At 44.3% G+C, this 23818-nt stretch overlaps 1 protein-coding gene across 1 annotated transcript in view; it reads left to right on the top strand.

Moving 5' to 3' along the window:
* GPC6 (glypican 6) overlaps positions 1-23818 on the top strand; it is a 1020154-nt gene that overhangs the window by 906753 nt on the left and 89583 nt on the right. The window contains exon 5 of the mRNA XM_054974100.1: positions 22579-22709. Coding sequence (XP_054830075.1) covers positions 22579-22709 — 131 coding nt within the window. The remainder of the gene's footprint in view (positions 1-22578; positions 22710-23818) is intronic.

Raw genomic sequence — 23818 nt, 5'->3', positions numbered from 1 at the left:
CAGCTGGGTGACCTTGGGCTAGTCACAGCTCTCTGGAGCTCTCTCAGCCCCACCCACCTCACAGGGTGTTTTGTTGTGGGGATAATAATGGCATACTTTGTAAACTGCTCTGAGTGGGCATTAAGTTGTCCTGAAGGGTGGTATATCAATCAAACATTATTAGTAGTAGTAGTACAATCAGTATCAAGGACATTTCAATACAGTATCAAGGACATTTCCGTATAGTGTCAAGGACATGTCCATTGCATAGGTATGGACGGTAAAGGAAACTTTGCAGCCCAGCCTGTACATCCCTTTCTCTGCTGCCAGAATTCCTGCACTGAATTCTCACACAAGTCACCAGCGCCTCTCCCCCAAGGCATTCCCCAGCCGTCCAGCACTCCCAGAGCTACTGGCTCTTGCGTTACCACGTCTTCCAAGCGAACATCTTTGCCTGTTTCAAACAGCTTACTAAAATTTCCCCCTGCTATCATGTTATTTATTTTTCGGCGCATAAACATTTCTGTTGATGCATTTGTGGCTCCCCCCCCCCCTTAATACATGAAGGATCTGCGTATACAAATGTATAAACAAGTCATCATAAACGGAATATACAAGAAATGGGTTAGATCCACAGATCTTTCAGAGGGAGCTGCTGACAGTTGCAGATCTTTCCCACGTTTCTTTCCCCAGTTGTCCAATCCAGCCCTGGGAAAGTTGAAAGTCCCCCTTCACACTGCAGCCCCAATCTACAGAGCTATTCGTTCACACATATAGGAATTGATGCTCCCAGAGTTGGATGGAACCATGGCAGGGAGGGGGGAATGCACTCAAGCTCTTGGGAGAAGGCCTGCCCTCCTGTGAGAGCTAGGAAGCTGTGAGTGGACTTACCTCCTCTTTAGGCTGGCCTTTAAAAGTCAGGGAGAGGATGAGGAACTGGATTATGAACCTGAACTCCCTCCCCTGTCCACAACTGAGACCTTAAAAAGAGCAGACAAGCAGCCTGCTGTACAGGGCGGTGGACTGGTGGAAGGGAGTCTGAATGCAGAACCAAACACTAGTATTCAATATAAAATAATCCTGATGCAGCTGTCATGTTTCTGACTTGAGAGCTGGAGGCAGCGACAAGGGGGCATGCATGTGACATCGGCAATGTTGCCAACATCATTATGTCACTTCTGGGTACAACCCGGAAGTGACAAATGGTACCTCTAGGAATCACTGGAAACTCTATGGTAAAACCATAGAGCTTGGAGCAGCTTGGAACAGTAGCAGGCAACTGGGCTGCCAGTAGGAAGCTTCCCTCCATAGTGGCAGGACTGGCAAGCCTATGTTTATGCAATACATGCTGGAAATTTACATATTTATATTCAGAGTATTTTTCCACAGAATGTTAAACTTCAAGCTTAACCTTGTGTCTAGTCTTCCAGCAAGGCCCGCCTGTTCTAATGCTGGCTGTACTCCCTTACAAAGTTATTGAAATCAACCACACTGCACTTTTGTTATTGATTGGGTTCTCTTTTCATCCCAATAATGTCATTAGCACAGTGAGACAAGTGTGAAGAAATCACCTTTTGAGGGTTATTTTTTTTCCTTCCTCCCCCAAGAAGGGATGTCAAAATAACAAATAGATAAATCGTATGGGCTGTATTGATCTGTGGCTGTCTTGACACACAACATCCCTTGGGAATACAAATGTGCTTTTTAGAGTTGCAATTTAAGTAGTAGAGCACTTAGCTAGATGTTTCTAAAAAACCCTTCCCCTGCTCAAAAGGAACTTTTGCTTTTTGTATTTCTAAGCCTCATGTTTATTTGTAGTATTGAGCTCTGTGGAGAATAAATGTGGCAAGCAGAAGCGGAGAAGAACAGATTCTGAACAGCTGTGAGCAATGTGCAGTACGTTTCCATATTAATCAAAAAGCTGAAGGTAGGGGAAAATCAATATTACCTGTGCCCCTAAGTTTGATACCTGCTTAGCAATCATGCCATTGGAATAGATTACATACCGGTAGAGATGGTGTTGCTTATTCCGGAGAGCAAAGAGGTAGTCAGCATGGTGACTGCTAAACAGTCTACATAATTGTTGCTAGCTTACTGAAGGGAAAAAAAGCAAGTTATCATGAGCCCCTGGGCTCTGAACTGAGCAGATCCTAGCGATACGGAACAAATGGCATTACAGCAGAGAGTGCCCTGTTGGCAGTGGCTCAGCTGTGCAGAGATACAGGCAGCGAAGAACAGCAGCGGAATAAAGCTCTCGGCCAGAGAAGCCGGCGAACATATTATTATTATTTTTGGTCTTCGATACCAGATGTCACCATGACAAAAAAAAAGAATTTTGCTACATACGCTGTGGATTAGGAGGACCTCACTAAGCCGGTATTATGGCCTGAACAATATGGGCTAGGAGTTTGCAGCCCCTCTGATAGCTTGGATCTCATTTTCCAATTTTCTGGGAACACATTGACATTTCTCCAGATGTGATGATGACTTTAGGGCTCAGACGAATGTTCTTCAGTGTACATTGTTGGCATGTGGAGGAAGGGCTTTATTGAAGAAGGGCTTGAAAAGTTTGCCGAAAGACCTTCCAAAGCTCCTGATTGTCATACCTGTTCCCTGGTGCTCTGCACCTTGATTGGCTGCTAACTCAGTGATATATATAATTCCAACATAAGGCCACCTTTAAATATATTTGTTTTAAATTACCCTTCTTTGTAATAGCAGTGTGACCTCATCACATAATCAATCAAGTTAGGCAGAAGGGACAGCCGGTGCTGAGGGCAAAAGAAACTGATTCTGCATAAGGGTCAGGGGGCTGTTTTGTAAGCAAACAGGATCCTAGGGGCACTTTTAAGACTAACAGTTGCAACTGCAACTGCAGTATTATCTTTCAGTTGCAGTATAATCTTTCATGGACAAGCACCCGTTTTTTCAGATGCAGTGTTTGAATCTGAAAAAGTGGATTCTAGGAGATGAATGCTTATACTGTATTTTTTTTAAAAAAAAAATAGCCTCTAAGGTGCAGCTGAAATCCAGTTTATTTTTTACTGCGAAAGACTAAGGCCATTGCCACATGTCCTTATAGAGATATTCCACTCACGGAACGCTGGCAGCTTTCCCCCAAGAATTCACATCTTCATTTGTGAAATGGTTGCAGGCTGTTTGGTTTCCATTTTTTCGCCACCTTTTCTGAGACTGTAGGCAACTGCAGTTCCAGAAAAGGCACCGAAAAAAAGGAAACCAAAAAGCTTGCAACCATTTCGCAAACTGAGACGTCTCGATTCCTGGGGGAAAGCCGCCAGCGTTCTGTGAGTGGGACGTTTCTATAAGGACATGTGGAAAGAGCCTAACAGCCTATATACCTCTGGAATCTGATTGGACCTATTTTGAGGTAACTGTTACTATAAAGTTAAAAGGCAATTTGAGGGGACGGGTGAAGCCACATCCAATCAAAGCTGTAAATAGCCTTACTAAGGAGGTACACCATGGATGAAAAGTACAGGTAGGGTACAGGATGCTTCATTCTCATTGCAACCCTTTCAGTCTTGAAAGGGCCACATCAGTGATCACAGCATTGTGAATACCCCATTTCAAATCTAAACGGCTGCATAAACAAATACACAATTTATTGAAAGGTGGGGAAAACAAGGGGGATAAAAGTGGACCTTGCAAACAAAATGTTAACAATAACATATGTCAGGTAGCCCCAAAGTCACTGTGAGGGAAGAAGTATGTCTCTTTTGTCTCTGGGCTCTAACTCATAAACTTCAGGAAGGTCCAAATGCTTAGGCACTTCTTTCATTTTTTCAGGCTCTCAGAAGACCCATAAACACTGTGGAACAAAACGGCCCATGCCAGAAGATGGCCGCTCTTCCGTCAACGGCATTTCTTACTGTTCCACAAGTTGTCTTCTCTGAGAGTTCTTTTTCCATAGAGAAATCCTCACCCCCTCAGAGAAACACTTCAGTTCCCCTTTCTCTCTCTCGAACGTCACCTCTCTTCTCATGTCGTTTCCGGGTAACCCCTCAACCTGCCTAAGCAGAAATCACCTCCCTCTACAGGGCACCGTTTCCATGCCAGGGCCCCACAATGCAGGGAAAAAACAGGGCACAAACATTCTAATAATAAATAAAATACGTTCAAAAGTTGACACTATGAAAAATTCATCATAGATGGTGTCCTTTGGGGGGGCAGGCGAGGATAGTACTGTAGTAACGCTTGGTTTTGCTCAGCCCTACTTTCAACTCAATATTTTGTTACTGTCTTCTTCTTTTTTTTCACCAGGAAAATGAGAGCACAGCAGCAGGGAACTGCATTGAGCTTTTTCAGACCAACTGAGTAGTCAAATTAGTTGTCTGTGTCAATACCATGATATAGGAAAACTCCGATTTCATCACGGCTCATCAACTAAGCAGGACTCTACATGGTTTGTTGCCTTTCTAGGCAAATGAATGAGCCAAAACAGGGATGGACAACTCAGTGTACCTGCTGGCCACGATCCACCAGGTGCTTATTATGTCTAAGGGCCAAGCTACACATGACGAATGACACTTGAACAGCAAGTGTATTTCTCCCTGTTCACTTGCCCTCCACTCAATCCACTTGCCGTTCAAGTGTCATTCGTCATGTGTAGCTTGGCCCTGAGAAGCACTGAAAGCAGTGGGCTGTATCCTATTATCCCATTCAGTGAAGTCTGAATGAAGCCTTCCACCAGCTCAAGGAACCTTCTGCTAAATTATTTTTCTTATAGAAGAACTACTTAAGGTTGGGGAAGGTCCTTAGGTTGAAGGAAGGCTCCAAATTTGGCTGAGCAGAGTGGTAGGCTACAGGCGAATGTCATGTGAGGAAGTAACAACTAACTTGTTTCATTGGTTTAAATGGGACCTTTTGTACGTAGGAAGGAGAATATCATTTGTTCTAATCTGGTGGCAGTTTCTACCCTATAAACACATGATGTTCTCAGGTGCTGATGTCATCATATCATAGTTGCACCCAACAGGTTGGGTTGCATTGTCTCCAATCAGTCCTTTTGGGTACCAGATATAAGCAGAGAGAGCACTGCCCAGCTCCGTTCTAATCTGTCGAAATGTTGTATAGCAACTGCATTGCAGCAGCAATCCAAACCAAGATTGGGGCAGCCACTTGATAAATTTCAAATGAATCATTATTTGATGCTAACTAATGCACCTTGATTTGATAAGATTACGCCAATTTTAGAAAGTGGGATATTCTTAATACGTCTTGATTACATGTGTCCATCATATACATATTGGGAATGAACACATATGGTTTGGATCCAAACTAGTGTTTATGTAGGGCCTATGGAGCAGAATTTTCCTACCTCCCTGCTCTGCGGCAGCCCCAAATGCCCCCTGAAATCCTGTTCATGAGGATCGGGGATCCCCCAGGAACAAGGTTAGGAGGGCCTTGCAGGCTGCCACAAGAAGGTAGACAGTTAAGAGCAGCGGGACTCTAATTGGGAGAGCCGGGTTTGATTCACCACTCCTCCACCTGAAGCCAGCTGGGTGACCCTGGGCTAGTCATGGCTCTCTGGAGTTCTCTCATCCCCACCCACCTTACAGGTTGAATACTTTGGGGAGTAATAATAACATACTTTGTAAATCACTCTGAATGGGTGTTAAGTTGTCCTGAAGGGCGATATATAAATTGAATGTTATTATTACAAAAATCACATGTTGCAACTGCAAGTGAATGTCCTTGAATCTGCAGAAAAATTAGCCTGGATCCGAGAGAGAGAGAGAGAGAGAGAGAGAGAGAGAGGTTAGACCTGGAGACAGACCAGAGAAGATAGGAGTGATCCTGCTGCCCCACCACCCATTGGCATTACCTTCATTGCAGAATGTGTGGGTAGGGTGTGTACTGTCTGTAAAGATTTCAAAGAGCCAGTAGAATCAAAAAGAACATTTTGTTGGTGGTGCCGGCCTGAATTAATTTGCTTTTCGTGGAGAATATTGGCTTCTGATTGCTGAAGTCTCCAGAGGAACTTATTAGTGCAAGTCTTTCCTCCTGTACTAGTTAGAATGCTTTTAGTACGCATTTAGTACTAATGCTTTTACTACTTCTTTTGAAAGGGCGCATGATAGCCCTCTCTAGGTCTAGAGCATTTCTAGTTCTAATTATAGCCATGCGCAAATCTGGATTCGGGAATGAAATAATGCAGGGCCATGAGGACGAACTCCCTCAAATGTGCATTATCATAAATAATTTTTTATCTTCATGCTATAATTACTCTATATGAACAAGAGGGCTGTCAAAGCACGCTAATAGGTAATTAATCCTCATTAAGTGTTTTTCAGAAAGTATACAATAGTGCTTACTTTGGGGGAAGCAATGATAATTGCATTGGTTTGAAAAGGGTTTATATCTGCAGCTTAGATGTGCCATATAAGGGCCTTTCAAGGAAGGAAGGAAATGTCCCCTCTTCCTGTCCACTGTTCTTCAAGGCCAGAACTAGACCTTTTTGCGAAGGCCTGGCAGCCTACCACCAAAACAGCCACCTGTCTCCTCCTCTGGATTCCCATCAAGCGTTTCGTATTTCTCACCTGTAATGCAAAACATGCTGTGATACAATCATGCCTTCAGCTCTATGTATATACAACCAATACAAGTGGCATCCAAGGAAGTGGTATGGCAAAGCTCAGAACATGGTGGCTTTTTGTATTCTTCATTGTTACAGGAGAAAAAAGGAAAGGAGGCAGGTCTGGTGGTTTCAGCATCTTGTTCCGGTTTCCCCAAATTAAATGGTTTTTTGCTTCATTAGGTTATATTTTGTATTATTTAAAACCCTTGTGGATAGCTGTCTTTCTCTCTCAACAGCTGTCTGCACTCAGTGTGTTTAATTCACTCACAGTCATTTCTGTTCAAGAAAAATGGTAACAAAATGCATCGTGAAGATTTTGAAGCCCTGAAGCTACTCTTTTATTCATACAATCACCAAAAAATATAGTGATCCAAGAAGAATCTCAGAAATTGTTGCCTCCCAAACCTAACCATGATCAGACTTTGCCTTGGTCATTGTGGCTCACGACCAGCAAGCAGGGCCGGTGCCACCGTTGAGGCGGTGAGGTGGGGGCTGCGGGCACCGCAGGGCCGAAGGAGGCACCAGAGGGGGTGCTGGGGGCAGAGGCGCATGTCCCACGCCACTGCCGCTGCCACCGCTGCCGCACATCCCTGGGCGGGCGCAGCAGCAACAGGCCAGGGACGACAGACGGCCGTGGCGACGTGTGGTGCGCGGGCGGCCTCCTCGTGCCATCCCAGCTCCCCGCCGGCAGCACTGCATGATGACATCACATAATGACATCGCGCAGTCCGGGGTGTGTGCGCACTGTGCGCATGCACGAGGCTGGCCTCTGGTGCAAGAAACCCCTAGTGCCGGGGCTGCCAGCAAGAGCAGTGTTTCCTGTTTGTAGGGTTGCCAGCCTCCAGGTGTAGCAGGAGATCTCTTGGAATTAATACTGATCTCTAAGCCGTAGAGCTCAGTTGCCCTGGAGAAAATGGCTGCTTTGAAGGGTAGACTGTATGGCATTATACCTTTCTGAGGTCCCTTCCCTCCCCATCTCCTGCCTTCTCCAGGCTCCACTCCCAAAATCTCCAGAAATTTCCCAACCTGGACCTGGCAACTCTACCCATTTGCTGAGACCAGGAAGCAAGTCTGGGCTGGGAAACTTTATAGGGACCTTTCAGACCACTGGTGTAAAAAAACACAACCCATTGTGATAGGTCACGGCGTCGCTGTTTCCCTGCAGTTGCTCCTTCTGGCTGGAGCTGCATAGTAGTAGTCCACAGATGGAGTCTGTTTGTTATGAGATTAGTCCTAGTGAGTCCTAGTGGCTCTGGGGAAGCCTTCACTAAAGTGACTGCAGAGCCTACATTTCTCAGATTCCCTTTGGCCCCTGTGATTGGGTAAGAGGGGATTCTGATGGAAAAATTGCACCAATAGGAACGTTGGGAGATGGTGCCTGAGAGAAGGGATAAAAAGCCTCACCACTGTGGGAGGGTAGTCATTCCTAGGGAGCAGAGCTGAGGAGAGGCTGCTGCAGATGGAGGAATCCCTCATCCAGAAGGGGTGAGACAGTTGGAAGCCAGTCGCCAGGGGACAGTTAAGAACCGTCTAGTTAGATGTGTTAGGGTGTTATAGTTTTGTTTGTTCACCAGCCTTTTACTATTCTCTTTACTTTACCAAGTTTTGAACACCAGTTGCTAATAAACCTTTTAAATAAAATTCTTTATTGTTCTGTCTGGGTCCTCGTGCCTCATTTGGTCACATAATAAATCAATCCTACTGGGAAAAAGTAAACAGAAGGGGTTGGTTGGGTGCTCTGGGCCCTTCCAAGGGAACTTGTACCAGAGTGGTGGCAACCTACAATTAGCTTCCCTGGGCCTCAGCCAGCTGTGACACTGTTGAACATCCCTCAGGTTGCTGGTTCAATAATGATTTGTGCATTTGACTTCTGGTGATCACTTTCCATCATGAGCATTAGAACATGAGCCCTGTTATCTCATGCAATACATTCATTTTGTAAAAAAAAATTCCTTCTGTTTTGGGAACACCTCATGTATCACCTGGAGTTCAATTAGACTATTTTGGAAGTGAGCCAGTGTCTTTAAAATACCAGGAGCCCTTTCTGGGAAACATCTGGCAAAGCTCTAACTGAACCACCTTTAGAAAATTACTCTGCCAAAAACTCTGAAGGGAAGTGAAAAACTGAATGCAAGTGTCAAATGCGGTTTTGCAAAATGAGAAACTAACGAGATATGAATGTGCTGGCAGCAGTCCAGGGGTACTTCAGCACGGATGTTTGGTGCATTCACACAGTGCATATGCACCAGGGACCCTTGCTCTATACAGATGGTGGGTGAAATTGCAGGTCTGTGCAATGCTGTTGTTCCACTTTTAGTATGGATTGCATCCGGATATTTATTAATCAAAACTCAAAGCAAAAATGCCGTTTGTTAAGATAGCTATTATAATATACCTTTGGAAAAAAATAAGACATAGTGATATTTGGAAATCATCAGGTCTGGCTGTTATTCTTGTATTGGGCTGTCTGGTTTAGAGTTCGGAGAGGTCAGAGGGAGAGAGAGGAAAGAGCAGTTCAGAATATATGTGACTGTCAAGGGTTATAACTTATTATTACCAGTTAGCAGTAATCTTGCCACCAAAATGACTATGTGCATATGGGGTGTGCTTTATTCTAATTAGATGGCTGGTTCACTGGCTTGGAGAGGGTCTTGATTAAGGAGCCACTGCCCATGTTTGCCTGCTGGTCTGTTCTCTCTGCTCTCAGGATGCACCTTCTTGCACAAAAGCCAATGTTTTGATTGCACACGCTGTCATGTAGGTCCTGGGGGAGAAATTGTAACGCAGACCCTGAGAAGATTGTAGTTCAGAAAGGTTCCTTGGTTCAGCCCCTGCATCTTCAGTTGAAAGGATCTCAAATGCCAGAAAAGATCATTCTATGCCTGAGCTAGGTGGACTGAAGGCCTGACTCAGCATTAGAGATGGGCACAAACCGGAAAAAAACCGAGCCATGTGGTTCATGGTTCATCAAATTTCACGAACCACGAACTTTCACAAACCTGCCCCTGGTTCGCGAACCAGTTCATTTGGTTCTTGAAAACGTCACATCCAGGGTCAGAAAATTGTCACTCCCGGGTCAGCAGAAGGTGACTTCCGGACCAGCAGAAGGTCTGCAGGAAGTCCATCCCCTGTTGCCTAGGAAACTGATTGATTGGCACCAGGCTATCTGCAGTGACAAACCAAATAACAAACGAAATGAACCAGCCTAAAAGTTCGTGGCAGTTCGTCAGAAATGGGATCTGACGAACTGTGGTTTGCAAACCATGAACCAGCCTGGGCCGTTTCCAGACGGCTTACCTGGCTCCGGAACGTTGCACCATTTTGCGGGGAAAACGTGAAATATCGTGTTTTCTCGTGTGAGTTTTGCGCGACGTCGCATGACGTCGCGCAATACTCGCATGAGAAAACGTGATATTTCGCGTTTTCCCCGCAAGATGGCGCAACGTTCCGGAGCCAGGTTAGCTGTCTGGAAACGGCCCTGGTTTGTGCTTAATTTTGGTTCATATTTCAGTTTGTGCCCATCTCTACTCAACATACAGTTTATTTGAGAAACCATACCTGAAGAAGGATCCAGATAATTCTGCTTGTCCAGAGGGCAGTCCATTATTTTTAAGGATTTCCAGTCAAGCTTCAGGCCGGACTGGAAGGGATCCCATGGTATTCCAAAGAGTCCCTGGGATTCTCAGGAACAGCTTTAGGAGAGTATTGAAGGAAACAGGGAGGGAGGCAGGAAAGAGCCATTCTTCTAGCAGATCTCTGCTCATGGTTCATTTGATTCAAGCCATATCAGGGACCATCTTATAGTTGTTGTTGTTTTTAAATAGAATTGCACCAAGAAAATGAAAAACTTTCTGTGCACAACTGCAGCAAGGGGAAAATTCACCTCCGTAAAAAGGCTGAGAGCAATAAAAATGAAAAGTGGACTTAGAGGGGTTGATTTACGAGGAAAGATTTCCAAAGATAAATATGTATACTTTGGGCAAATATTGACTTAGCAAGTGTATGGCAGCTGTCTGCCAAGTGTTTGAAAGATGTAAACATGAAGAAGAAGGAGGGGAAGAAACTGCAATTGCATATAAACAGGGATATCTGGCCCAAAAGGAGCAATGAAAAACTGTGCTGAAGAACAGAGGGGAAATTCTTGACACTGAGGTGCATTTGATACTGACAGGCAGTGATGATGGCCAGCTCAGCATCTGAGCCGTTTTAAAACAAGAATGGAAGCCGTGCTGGAGAATATATACAACTGGTTAAAGTCTCCACTGGCCAGGAACTGCCTGGCCCTCTGTCTCTAATTTCTGTGATCAGAACAAGATTAAATGTACAGTAAATTCAGGCGAAGTCCCCCCCTTCCCAGGAAAGCATAGATTGGAAATGAAATTTCACACAACTGTTTGCTATTTGAGTATATCTTATTAAAAGAAAGGCCAGGGCAGTGCATTTGTATGAATTACATGAACACTCTCAAGCTGCAGAAGACATGTAAAGAAACTATTCATTCCAATAAGCAGTGATAAAAAATTAAACGGAGGGTTACAGTAGGCAGCAGACACTTGAAGAACCATCAGAGTAATTATTTACAAGGTGTACTGTCTGTGTTTTTTTATGAGGACCCGTCCAAGTGGGCAGAAAAGGGGTATGTGTGTGATGCCTTGTGTAGTCAAAGCAAAAGTTCAGTGACCGTACAAGCTCAGTTGGATGGAATGTCATAGACTGACTTTCTTTAGCATCAGCATGAATCCATCGCATTTAGAAAATGGAAGGGAAAAGTTTGTTGCAGCGCTGAAACCAAATAGGATATGAGGTTGGATCCAGCCAGCTTTTCCCCTGGTGATTGAGGCGGGATCTCCTTTGACCACCCAAAAGTCTAGGCTGGGGATCATGGGACCTGCATGGACATAAGCCAAGTCAAAGGAAAGCTGTAGTAAGGAGAAGGGCACAATTGAACAATAAAGGTGGCTGGAGCCAACCCACTGGTTGGTATACTCTATGGAGTAGAGAAGGTTCCAGATTTTTCTCCATTTTCAGTCTCTTGATTCTTGTTACTCTCATTGTCCATTCCCTTTTGAGTTCATTTTTCCACAGTTTGTTTTTAGCGTACAAATACTCTCTTTTTTTCCTGTTTAATTTCAAGCCCTGTTTCAGTTTGTACTCCTGCGGGCAAAACTGGCCTTACTATGAAGCGAGATGGAGCAGGCACTTCTGGCAGCAGATTTCAGAAGCAGGGCAACTCTCCTGTCTGCAGTCTCTCTGTGCATAATGTTGTTACAGGCTTGATATCCTGGCTCATGCATACAAACCATCCTTGTTTTTGCAATTCTACAAAACTCTAATTCCTCAAGTAACATCATTGTGCTGGCAGTGGGCATGCACCCGCACTTCACAGCAGAAATTTCGACCCTCCCCCCCCCCACAAGGGCTAAATTGGACCTGCACAAAGCATGGGAGCACACCCACTGCCGGCATGATGATGTCACTTCCTGAAAGCGATGCCATCACATTGGCACTGGGAGTGCATGTGCTCTTTGTCCATGCACGACAAAGATCTTCCCAGTGAGTACTGGGTCCCCCCTCCCACCAGGAGGGTACAGGAACCTGGAAGCCTTAACCTAAAGGCCTTCACTGCAACAACTCCAGCAGCCATCTTAACAACACCAAAGCTTGGTGTTTGTATGTTACACAGATGTACCTCTGCTTAAGACTGCACACGAAGAGTCTCTTTGAACGAGACATCTGACACGTGAAGAATATGTCGGGAGATGCAATGTTAGTCGGGATGGGTAGTTTAAAAAGACAGAGCTGGTGGCAGGGCAAAGGCTTTGCTATACCCTGGAGCTGTGTGAAGGGGCTGTGAAATGCCAGAAGGGAAACTTCAGCCCATTATAACCTCTCCAGGTCCAAGCCCAGCTCTGGAAGGCAGCTCCAGCCCACTTCCATTCCTGGCTGCCCTCTGGTTACGATCCCACTCAGTTTTAGACTGGAGAGGTGAAATTGACAGAGCCTTCCGGAAGGCAAAGAAGAAATCAACAAATCCTCTGAGGAGAAATCTCTGCCAGCTCTGTCTTTTAAAACTATGCTTCTGGGCTAGCATTGCGTCTCCCTACACTTGACAAATGTGTGCCAAGGCATCTCATGTAGAGACACTGAGTTGGGCGATCTGGATTGAAGTGGAAGGAAGGAGTTGAGCCTTAAAACTGGACATCATCTCTTGAAATTGGGAGTTGATAGATTCACTGTAGGTTCCTGCAGTTCATTTCATACTAGTTTGTCTCAAAGTCCCTACCCTCCATCGCATCCCATCTACTTTAAGATATAGAAGATGTGTACATGAAAAGTGCCATTAAGTTGCAGCCAACTTAGGGTGATCCCATAGGATTTTCAAGGCAAGAGACAAACAGGTGGTTTGACATTGCTCGCCTCTGCCTAGCAACCCTGGACTTCCCTGGTGATCTCCCATCCAAGTACGAACCAGGGCTGACTCTGCTTAGCTTCCAAGATCTGATGGGATTGGACTAACTTGGATCATCCAGGTTAAGTTTCTGCAGTTCATCCTGGCCTGCCTCCATCCCATCCTGTCTCCTGTAAGATACAGAAGATACTTGCCATAATATACAGAAGAGGCATATCAACAAAACCCTATGATTGCTGTGTCTTTTTTTTTTCAACAATAGATACGAATCTTCGTTCAATTTAAGAGGTATGTGGAGTGGGAAAATCACTTATGTTCTTGAGCTCAAGGATTTCTGTAGTGGCAAACTCTTGACCCTCCACCGATTGGCACTCTTGTCCGAGTGGACTGAATTAAATTATTTGGAATTGCTAATGCTATGATAGATTAAGCCATGAGTGGGTTTTGTTTGGATTGTTTTTTTAAATATATATATATATATATATATATTTCTACCGGCAGAATGTCATTTTCTGGAACATGTAAAGAAGTGCGCTGTGCCAGTGTCCAATCTGCTGCAGAAAACCCACTGCTCATCCACAGAAACTCATTTCCTTGCTATCAGCTAGTACAAGACTGCAAAAGCCTGCCAATATTTTTCTCTCTTTATGTCCTATGTGGTTGGAGAATAATTTCTTGAACTGCTCGACGCAGAGGGCGAGAGACAAGCACAACGGGATTGATGGAAAATCTTTCTTCATTGTAGTCGAAGAAAAGAAGCAAATCAACTCTTTTAGTGTTATTCAGCTCTTCTCTTTATTGTTGTTTCTTCCCAAGCTGTTTGGCTGAAAGCATACTTGACAGTTCATCAGCCTATCGATGCACGTCCATGGGGGCGGGAGTAGACTGTAGCCCTGATCCAGCAGCTCTGATGCATGCGATTGTAAATACTCTCATGCAAGCAGAAGGTTTGTCAGGTATTTAAATTAAAAGAAAAATGACTGCATACAGACCTATGGCAAAAAAAAAAAATCCATTTCCTAGCTATCACTCTAAAGTAGTTTTCTGAACGACAGCTTCTTTGCACAGTGACAGAGCTGTCTATAAATTCCTACGGGGCTTCATTGGCGGAAGTGGGAGGAATACAAAGCACAAAGCAGAAGAAGATGACGAAGAAGACAACAAAGAAGAAGACCATAATGGAGAAGACAATGAAGACGACTGCAAAGAAGATGGCAACAATGATAGAGACAAAGCAAAGAAGAAGAAGAAGAAGAAGAAGAAGAAGAAGAAGAAGAAGAAGAAGAAGAAGAAGAAGAAGAAGAAGAAGAAGAAGAAGAAGAAGAAGATTTAACTCATATCTATCACTGGACCCTTAGAGTTCAGGACTGAAAAGATGAGTCTTTCAGCACAGTATTTCATTTTTATGTCCCCACTAAACTCAAAATTTGGGGTGTTAGTTCTTTATATATGTTCAATGGGGACAGAATGAACATTTGTGGGAGTAATGGGATTGTGCCAGAAAGCTTCCCCACCCCAACCGTTGCACACTCATTCAAATGATAAAGTTTATGCATGTACATGTACCTATGTATGGTTTCTCCACCTGGTCAAGAACCCTGCTTTTTTCAGGGTTCCTGAATCCTGATCATGAAAGAACTTTCTGCATATATACTTGCACACTCAAGATTCTGCACTTACATCCAAAGGAATGTGTGTAGTTTGAGGACAGAGCTTTCTACCACAGTCCTGCTTCTTCTTTACATATATGCATTCTACCCACACTGAACATATGCAACAGGCTAACAATATGCTCCAATACAGGAAGAAACGTTTTGCTTTTCTGTCGGCATTGTTAATGCCCAGAGGAACTCCATCTCTTAAACCAGAAGGCACCTCCCCATGCTTGAGATGTTGGCTACATTTGCCACACAAGACGTGGCTCATTTCCTGGCTTTCTGCCCAACATTAAGACCCAAAGCTGAATTAGGTGTAGCTCACAGAATTTCTAGGATCCCCAGCAAACGGGCATTTGGGATTTTAATGTGCACACATCCCCAAAGCATCGCAGCCATGTAAACGAAGGGAGGAAACAGGGCTTATCCCAAAGCTCCAAGTAAACTATGGAGTCCAGCAAACCCTTTGTTCGCAAACTTTGGCTTTTATTTACATTAAATACATTAAGCAAGTCTTTTAATAATTGCTCAGAGATGAATGATAAAACATCCATTTTAAGATGAGGCTTAACATAAGCCTTTTTTTAAAAAAGCTTAGAGATTAAGGTCGCAAGAGGTTAAAGTGAATGGTAACAGTGAGGGTTACATGCAAACTTTAATGTAAGTGAAATTGTTCCTTGGCATTGTTGTTGGTAGCCTAGCCTTGCAATTCTCTCTTTGTGAAAGAAAGATCAGTCAACTTAACCCTTCAGGTCTGAAACGATGTTTTATTGGCACACCAGAAGGCAGCCATGCAGTAGCTATTTGCCATAAATAACAGCTTTGATTTGAAATATAAACTGTGTGCCCTTTTTAAAAAAGCTGAAAGTCTTGGCATGTCTCCCAACGGTGATTCTAGTTTTGTTTTGTTTTTAATCTAAGCAGAAGGGGAAGAATATCTGCACATCATAAAACATAACACAAACCAGGTTTGTCTGCTTTGCTTCTTGAATTCTGTTTGTAGATTTTTAAAGATCTTCTGATTAATGCATTTTGTGTCTTAAAGCTCTCAGTATATTAAAACAATGAACAGCTGCACTGGAACAGGATTATTTGGATTGTGTAATGGAATTAATGACAATTACCATTTTACATTTACTTCCGCTTTCATTCACTCCTTCGTGTTTTTTTTTAACTGAATTGATTTTTTAAACCTTAATGATATAATGGCGCTGCTTAAATGCCTTTCTTTCATTTATTGACCTCTGTATGTAAAGCTCAGAATGAGTACGGATATTTAGAAGCAAAATATTTAACTGTTTAGGGAATGGCCCGTCTAAACATAAACAAGGCTTTTTTCTGGTGGCACTCACTGGGACTGAATAGTGGCCCCTGGGGGGCTCTCCAAAGTCCTGATGGGGGAATTGGTGAAAACTGGCACAACCTTGTCTATGAGAGTTTGTGTCATGTGCCGTCAAGTTGCTTCCAACTTATGGTGACCCTTTGATTTAAGAGCCCCCCAAATGTCGTATCATTGACATCCTTGCTCAGGTTTGGCAAACTGAAGGCCATGGCTACCTTTATTGAGCCAATCCATCTCATGCTGGGTCTTCCTCTTTTCCTACTGCTTTCAAATTTTCCTAGCATAATTGTCTTTTCCAGTGAATTTTGTCGCAGGGAATGGCGTAGCGGCTGGATGGTCATGAAATCTGCACACAGCTGTTTGCCATTTTTTACAGTATCAGCTCTCTGTTTCTCTGACTCTAGCCTGCAAATAAGAATTCCTTCTTAGTACCTTTTTCCACACTACTCCTGATTCAGAGTGGCTTATAGATCACTTTAGAAAGAAAAGGCAGAAATTATGTGCTAGAGGGGAAAAGGCTCTTTTCTGCAATCTTTTCCCCAATTCAATATAGGAGAGGTTGGCTTGGGGCCCAGTAAACTTATAGATGCCCCATAATTCAGCATTAGTTTTACAGTTTCCCATTAAAACATCTCTAATCCTCCACATGTATAATAAGTCAGTGTTGTGAGACTTCATCCATTTTTCTTTCAAGAGGAGAAATGTCGTTCCATGATTTGCCCGTCATGAAAACTACACTCAGGGGCGGTGCAAGTGTTTGTGGCGCTCGCGGCCAGCCGGGTGCTCCCCCCATGCACGCGCAAGTGCACGCACACACCGCTTTCATTAACTCCTTCGTGTTTTTTTAACTCCCTCTTTCATAAGATTAAGCCAAAGATCCATTCAGCTTCCCTTTCTCTTATTGTCCAAAACTGCTTCCATTTTATCCCTCAAAGTTTTGCTACTTTTTTGTCTCTGCACACAAAATCAAAACTCACAGAGCTACATCTCAGCCCTCATCTTTTCCTGGTCATGTGCACAGGGGTGGCGCAAGGGTTTACCATGCTCGCGGCCGGCTGGCCGGGCGTCCCTGCATATGCGCGCGCACACGCGCATGCGCGCGCGCCAGCCTGCATGATGATGTCATGCATGACGTCATCACGGGAGCGCACACAATCTGAGCATTCCTCTGTCCTCCCCATTGCAAAAGTAGAATTAAGAAATCTGTCAAGATCAGCACTGCTAACAGGAATGGGTTTCTAGCCTTTGGGACTATGCAGTACATTAAGCCACAATGGTTTGCATTTTCGTTGGGTGCTCCATGAATGTCTGCAAATGTGTACATTCCAGTTCATACTCAGTGCAATCCTAGGTACGTGTACTGGGAAGTAAATTCCATTGGGTGGAACGGGCCTTAATCACTAGGTAGGTATGTCAAGTCTCCTGCTAGGGTGTGAGGCCCCCCAACAATTCCCTTTGATGCCCACCGGTGTCCTGGGCACCAGCAAGAGGAATTTGGGGACAAAGGCCTGGCACATCATCATTATGCCACTGTGCTGATGTCACTTCCAGTTTAAACCAGAAGTGACACAAGATGCTCTAGCATTCTGCAAAAACTCTATGGTAAAACTATGAAATCTGCATGCCAGGCCCTGCCCCCAGTTGCTCCCAGGGGTTGCCAGCTGCAGCCCTAAGTAAGTGCGCATAGGATTGCAGCCTTAGAATCCAAACTATGAGGTTTGAAAGCTTTTGCATCATTTCTGTATAAGGTGATTGAAGCTTTGAGTACAAAGCAAAATATTATTAGCATTCAGTCTACTATAGAGATTAGGGCGCTCTCCATATATTTTTTTTTAAATATAGAGAAAAGGAGCCTGTTGTCTGAATATGCTTTGCAGTTGAGTGATAGGCAGCATATTTTTTGGCTGATTAATTTGCCAGCAGGGTCAAAGGTGCCCTGTAAATACAGTAGCATACACATCACCACCCTCTTTTGACTGTACATTATGTAATAATCTGAGTATGGCTCCATGTAATTAGACAAACGAGCTTGTGTAACCCCAGCAGAGCCATCAGATATATCTTCCAACAGACAGCATCCAGCTGCATTTCGTAAAAAGCACTGAGCATAAAACATGGCTTGTACCTGTACGTCATGGCAGGAATCCAATATTTATCCCCTGTTTGTATTGCAAGGAAATGGGGGTCCTTGGGGTCAGAGAGAACAGCTGCCTTAATTATAAGATCCCACTATATCACATCAAAGTTTTCAGCGGCTTGTGCAAAACTCCAGAATGTACCCGGAGGGTTCATTTCGATCAGCTTTCATTTTTCTGATGGATAAGTCTATGTAAGACTGGTCTAGCAAATTATCTGTTTCAGGTGCCAAGATAAAAGGGACATTTTCTTCTGTGCTGCATGAGGCAATAGGAGATGACATCTATTATTAATGCAATTTTTAAACCCAGCTACCTTTCCCCTCCTTAGATAAGTACAACCGGAGATTGCTTTTCTGGAGGAAGTTTTCTGCCTTATTCTGGCTATTGCAGTTGGAACCTAGATATATTTGAAGGATCTTTGTGTGTTGTTGTAGCCTCCACTCACCCCCATTTTGCCCAATAACCTCTCCCATGCCCCCTCAGCATCCCACCATGTCTCATAGTACAATCCTAAGAAGGTCTACTTAGAATTTTTAAGAGGGCTGTAATATAAGGAAGCTGTCAGTAAAGGAATAGGGAATGACAATGCATCTGACAAAGAGAGCTGTGGCTCTCGAAAGCTTATGCTACAATAAAGTTGGTCAGTCTTAAAGGTGCTACTAGACTCTTTACTATTTAGAGTGACTATAGACTTTACAATTATTGCTTAAGTATGATAGGCGGTAGACTTTGCTACTATTGCCATAGGTATGATCGTACCGGGTAGAGTCTATGTTCTTTAATATGTTAATTTTAGAATTACTTATGCTCTGTTTCAGCATTTCTTCAACTCTGTATTGGATTGCTACCGGTTTTAAATCTGCAAATTTGCATATTACATGTGTATTGAAATGTCATTGACACTGACTGTAGTGACCCACATTCTGTAGTCCACCCTGAGTCTCAGTGAGAAAGGTGGACTATAAATAATGTAAGTAGTAAATAAACAATTAACTGGGGCTCCTTCTCAGGAAAGAATTGTTAACATTGCACCCTTGCAGACAGATATTGTGTATTATAGGCAGGGCTTTTTTCTGGGGAAAGAGGTGGTGGAACTCAGTGGGTTGCCCTCGGCGAAAATGGTCACATGGCTGATGGCCCCGTCCCCTGATCTCCAGACAGAGGGGAGTTGAGATTGCCCTACACGCCGCTGTGGCACGGAGGGCAATCTAACTCCCCTCTGTCTGGAGATCAGGGGGTGGGGCCACCAGCCATGTGACCATTTTCAAGAGGTTCCGGAACTCCGTTCCCCTGCATTCCCCCTGAAAAAAAGCCCTGATTATAGGTAAATATACCAGACTAGGGCTGCCAGTGTCGAGGGTGGGGATGGGGTGTGTGGAGTGCTCCCAGAATTACGACTGATCTCCAAACTAGAGAGATCTCTTGCCCTAAAGAATATAGCAATCTTGGACTATAGAATTTATGGCAGGGTTTCCCAACCAGGGTCAGGAATCCGCCTGCAAAGCTAGGAAATTCCAGACATTGTCAGGGGCTCCACAAGAAATCATGGAATAGACGAAAATTATGAAATAATGCAAAAAATTCCAATTATCCCTCAAAATATCATGGTTATTAAGGTTATGTTAGCTGATACATACACATATAAGCTCTTTACAAATAAATTTTCTTGTGGTAGAATTTTCTTTATTTAAACTGTAAACTATAAACCATAACATAATAGGTTGCCAGTGTGACAGGGGAGCACCAGAGGGCATGCATGTGCTTCTCCCCCCTCTGCACCCCCCCCCCCCCGCCACCAGCCAGAAGAGGAGGAAGGTTCTCCCACCCAATAATTTAGCAGTAATTGAATTGCACTCCCTGCAATCAACTTTTTCTGCTCTGTGAAGGTTTTCATAGCCACGGGATGCTTTAGATTCAAACATTAATTTAGGGCTTCCTCCATGGAAAAAAGGTTGGGAAACACTGCTGCATGGCATCATCTCCACTGAGCTCTCTCCCCAAAGTCCACCCTCTCCAGACCCACCCCCAAATTTCCCAACCTGGAGTTGGCAACCCTATCACTGACTGTACTCAAACGAAAGGCATACAAGTGCACCTCGTTCACCATAGAGTAATATGCCAGCAACACTGGACATACTCAGTAGGACACCACAGTCAACAGCTGGTACTAACAGGCGTATGCATATGTACACATGCGCATGTGCTAATTCCCAGGCCATCACCCAATACACTGTACCACAATACAACAGTGATGCTTAGCTTTCCTGCACATCCGTGGACCCTATGCATCTCGTAGCAGACTATTCCCAGAACATTTACACATACCTCCTTCCAGGGCTTTTTTTCTGGGAAAAGAGATGGTGGAACTCAGTGGGTTGCCCTCGGAGAAAATGGTCACATAGCTGGTGGCCCCGCCCCCAGATCTCCGTGCCACGGCACGGAGGGCAATCTAAACTCCCCTCTGTCTGGAGATCAGGGGGCGGGGCCACAAGCCATGTGACCATTTTCAAGAGGTTCCGGAACTCCGTTCCACTGCGTTCCTGCTGAAAAAAAGCCCTGCCTCCTTCATTTATTTGCATATCTACAGCCAAAGTGTCGACATTCTTCTTCCTGGAGAGGGAGTTCCAGTCATCTGAAAAGCTACTACAGTGTGACTGTCATTGTTCCTACTGATTGTAGTACATTTCCCTGCCTTCTCCAGATTTTCCAACGTGGCTGACAAAAGAGATGGGAAGTATGCACATGTTGCTGTCCCTGGCACATCAGACAACTATGCATCACAGTGAAATATGAGCTGCTAGGGACTCTGTCGATTTAGCACTGGCCTTGGACAGGGAGACAGAGTTCATATCCCTGTTCAACCATGGGGTGCATTGAGTGGCTTTGGGCTAATTACTGTCTGGTACCCAAGGGTGTTGTAAAATTAAATGGGATAATTCCGTGTGGTGTTCGATCTGAGGCTGCTTCTGTTGGCTATAAAAATAAAGAAATAAATAATATTTTGTAGTCTCTCAAACATGATACAGCGGCGAATGCTGGTTCCTACCAGACCCCAATCCTGGAACACTTGTGCATGTTGCACATAACGGGGTGCATCTAACCATCCTCTAGCCTAAAGAGTCTTCATCCAATTAAAGAAGCTCTCCTGGTGGAAGAAGAGCCACTTCATTTGGAGGTAGTTTCAGGCGGGTAACTGTGTTAGTCTGTAGTAGTAGAACAAAATTCGAGTCCAGTAGCACCTTGAATACCAACAAAATTTTCCAGGTTATAAGTTTTCATGAGTCAAAGCTCACTTCATCAGAAGCTAGGATGAAAACTCATGACAATTCCTCCATTGGAGGAAGAGCCACTGAAGTTGGAGGAAGGCTCCTAAGGCTGGAGGAAGGTTTCTAACTTTGCTCAGTGGAATAGTAAGATGGGGGTAGGATCTACCCCAATGCGTGCCTTCAGTCTCCATGCTTACTTACTTTACTTTAATTGAATTTTTATACCGCCCATCTCCCGAAGGACTCAGGGCGGTGTACAGCAAAAGTAAAACATACAAATATAAAACAATAAGAATATAAAATATAAACATATTAAATAATTTAACTAAAAACAGGACAATTCACTTAAAACACATTTAGGCAAGCCCCGCTTGTTGGAACAATAACAAGTTTCATATTTACACCTTTAAAACATAGGATCAAACACAGTTGGAACAATGCATACCGAGGGCATGGGTACCTGAACGTGACCTTTGTTAAGACGTGTGTTCAGTATTCCCTCGTTCAGCCTTTCTCCTGCTAGCAGTACATTTCAGTGTCCTCATTTTTTGTGCCAGCTGTTCAGCAGTGCACTGCATCTCCCTGTACAGAGTACACAACTGGTTTCCATTGTCCCTGCAGAATACAGGGACTGGGACCATAGCTCAGTGGTAGAGCATCTGCTTCATGTTCAGAAGGTCGTGGCTCTGATCTCTGGTGTTTCCAGTTTCAAAGGATCAGCTGTGTGAAAGATTTCTACCTGGGTCCCTGGAGATCCAATATCAGAGTAGGCAATGCTGGCCTTGATAGACTAATGGTCTGAAAGTTCTCTTCCTATGACCCTGGAAACCTGCTGCCGATCAGAGTAGACAGTACTGACTAGGATGGACCAGTGGTCTGTCTCGTATATGGCAACTTCTTCCTTCATTATATTATATCGGGGATGGCCCATGGCTCAATGATAGAGTACCTGCTTTGCATGCAAAAGATCCCAGGTAAATCTCCAATTTAAAAGATTAGGTAGGAGGAGATGTGGACATTTTTCACCTGAGACCCCAGAGAGCTGCTTCAGTCACAATACTAGCCTTTTGGTCTAAATATAAGGCAGCTAAATGTGATCATGATTCTGAAGCTATCTTTGGCTAGACATATTTTCATCTGGACATTCCGGTTGCTGATTGTCTGGCGGCTGGCTCCTTTGTCTCCTAACAGATGCTATGCTTTTGGTCGCGGAGAGATTAGAGGGACCATTCAACATCGAAACGGTTATGGATCCTATTGATGTCAAAATTTCCGAAGCCATCATGAACATGCAAGAAAACAGTATGCAGGTGTCAGCAAAGGTATAGAGAACATTTTTACTACTATATGCCGCAGCTTGATAACCAGTTTGCACTGTTGCAATGGGGGGTGGGGGGTGACTGTACGGCACTTAAACACAGATAGTTTCCTAGCTTTGCTTGTGTATAGGGTGAAATGTGGGCCTTGAACGGGCAACTGGAGGAATGTCACAGGGGGAATTAGTCTGTACACCAATACACAGTGGTGCCCCATAGTAGGAACTGCATGGAAACTCCTGCCAAGGAAACCTCTTTATTAGGGTTGCCTATATCTTCCTGGCGGGGTGGGAGGACCCGGCACTTACCTCACTACTGCCAGGAGTCTTTTCTTTCCAGGAATTCATGTCATCCAGGAAGTGGTGTCATCACGTTCGCCATGCTGGCCTCTTTAGGAAGTGACATCATTGTGCCCCACCAGGAGCATGCCCAGTGCACGCTTTTCTGGGTTGCCTGCTGGTGGTGGGCAATCTCCCAGGAGGGGGTTGCAACCTCCCGCTGATCAGTGGGCAACGGGGCAAACCCCTGGACGATTGGCCACCACTGGCGGGCAACTGGGCAGCCTTTATGCCTGTAGGTTAGAGTGGGTTGTGTGGTATTTCCTGTTTTTTACAAAGGCCAGGGCAATCAATTGCTTTTGCTTTTCCTCTCCTTTTGAACCTGCAGATTGCTTTCATCTTCTCTGGCTCTTATACTCACTGTTGTTTCATATTTCCTTCAATGTAACAGGAGTTGGGGGCTAACAATCAGGGCCCCAATAAGTTAAGAAGCACAATTTATATTTCTTACCAGATCTGCCAATTTGGCATCCCAAGCAACCTCATAAGTCACTTGGGCATTGAACCAGCCCTATATTCAGGGCATGGGACAGAGACAGCACTGGTAACGTTAGTGGATGATCTCTGTCTGAATATAGACAAAGGCCATGCCTCCTTATTGCTCCTCCTAGATCTATCTGCAGCCTTTGACACAGTAGACCATGCCATCCTCTTGAGGCATTTAGAAACAGAAGTGGGCATCAAAGGATTTGCCCTGGACTGGTTTAAATTGTTTCTCATGGAATGGACTCAAAGAGTTGCTGTTGGAGATCAGCTGTCTCCAGAATGGGAACTATC

The sequence above is a fragment of the Eublepharis macularius genome, chromosome 3 (assembly GCF_028583425.1).
Source record: "Eublepharis macularius isolate TG4126 chromosome 3, MPM_Emac_v1.0, whole genome shotgun sequence".
Lineage (NCBI taxonomy): Eukaryota > Metazoa > Chordata > Lepidosauria > Squamata > Eublepharidae > Eublepharis > Eublepharis macularius.
This window is presented reverse-complemented; position numbering and strand designations above follow the sequence as displayed.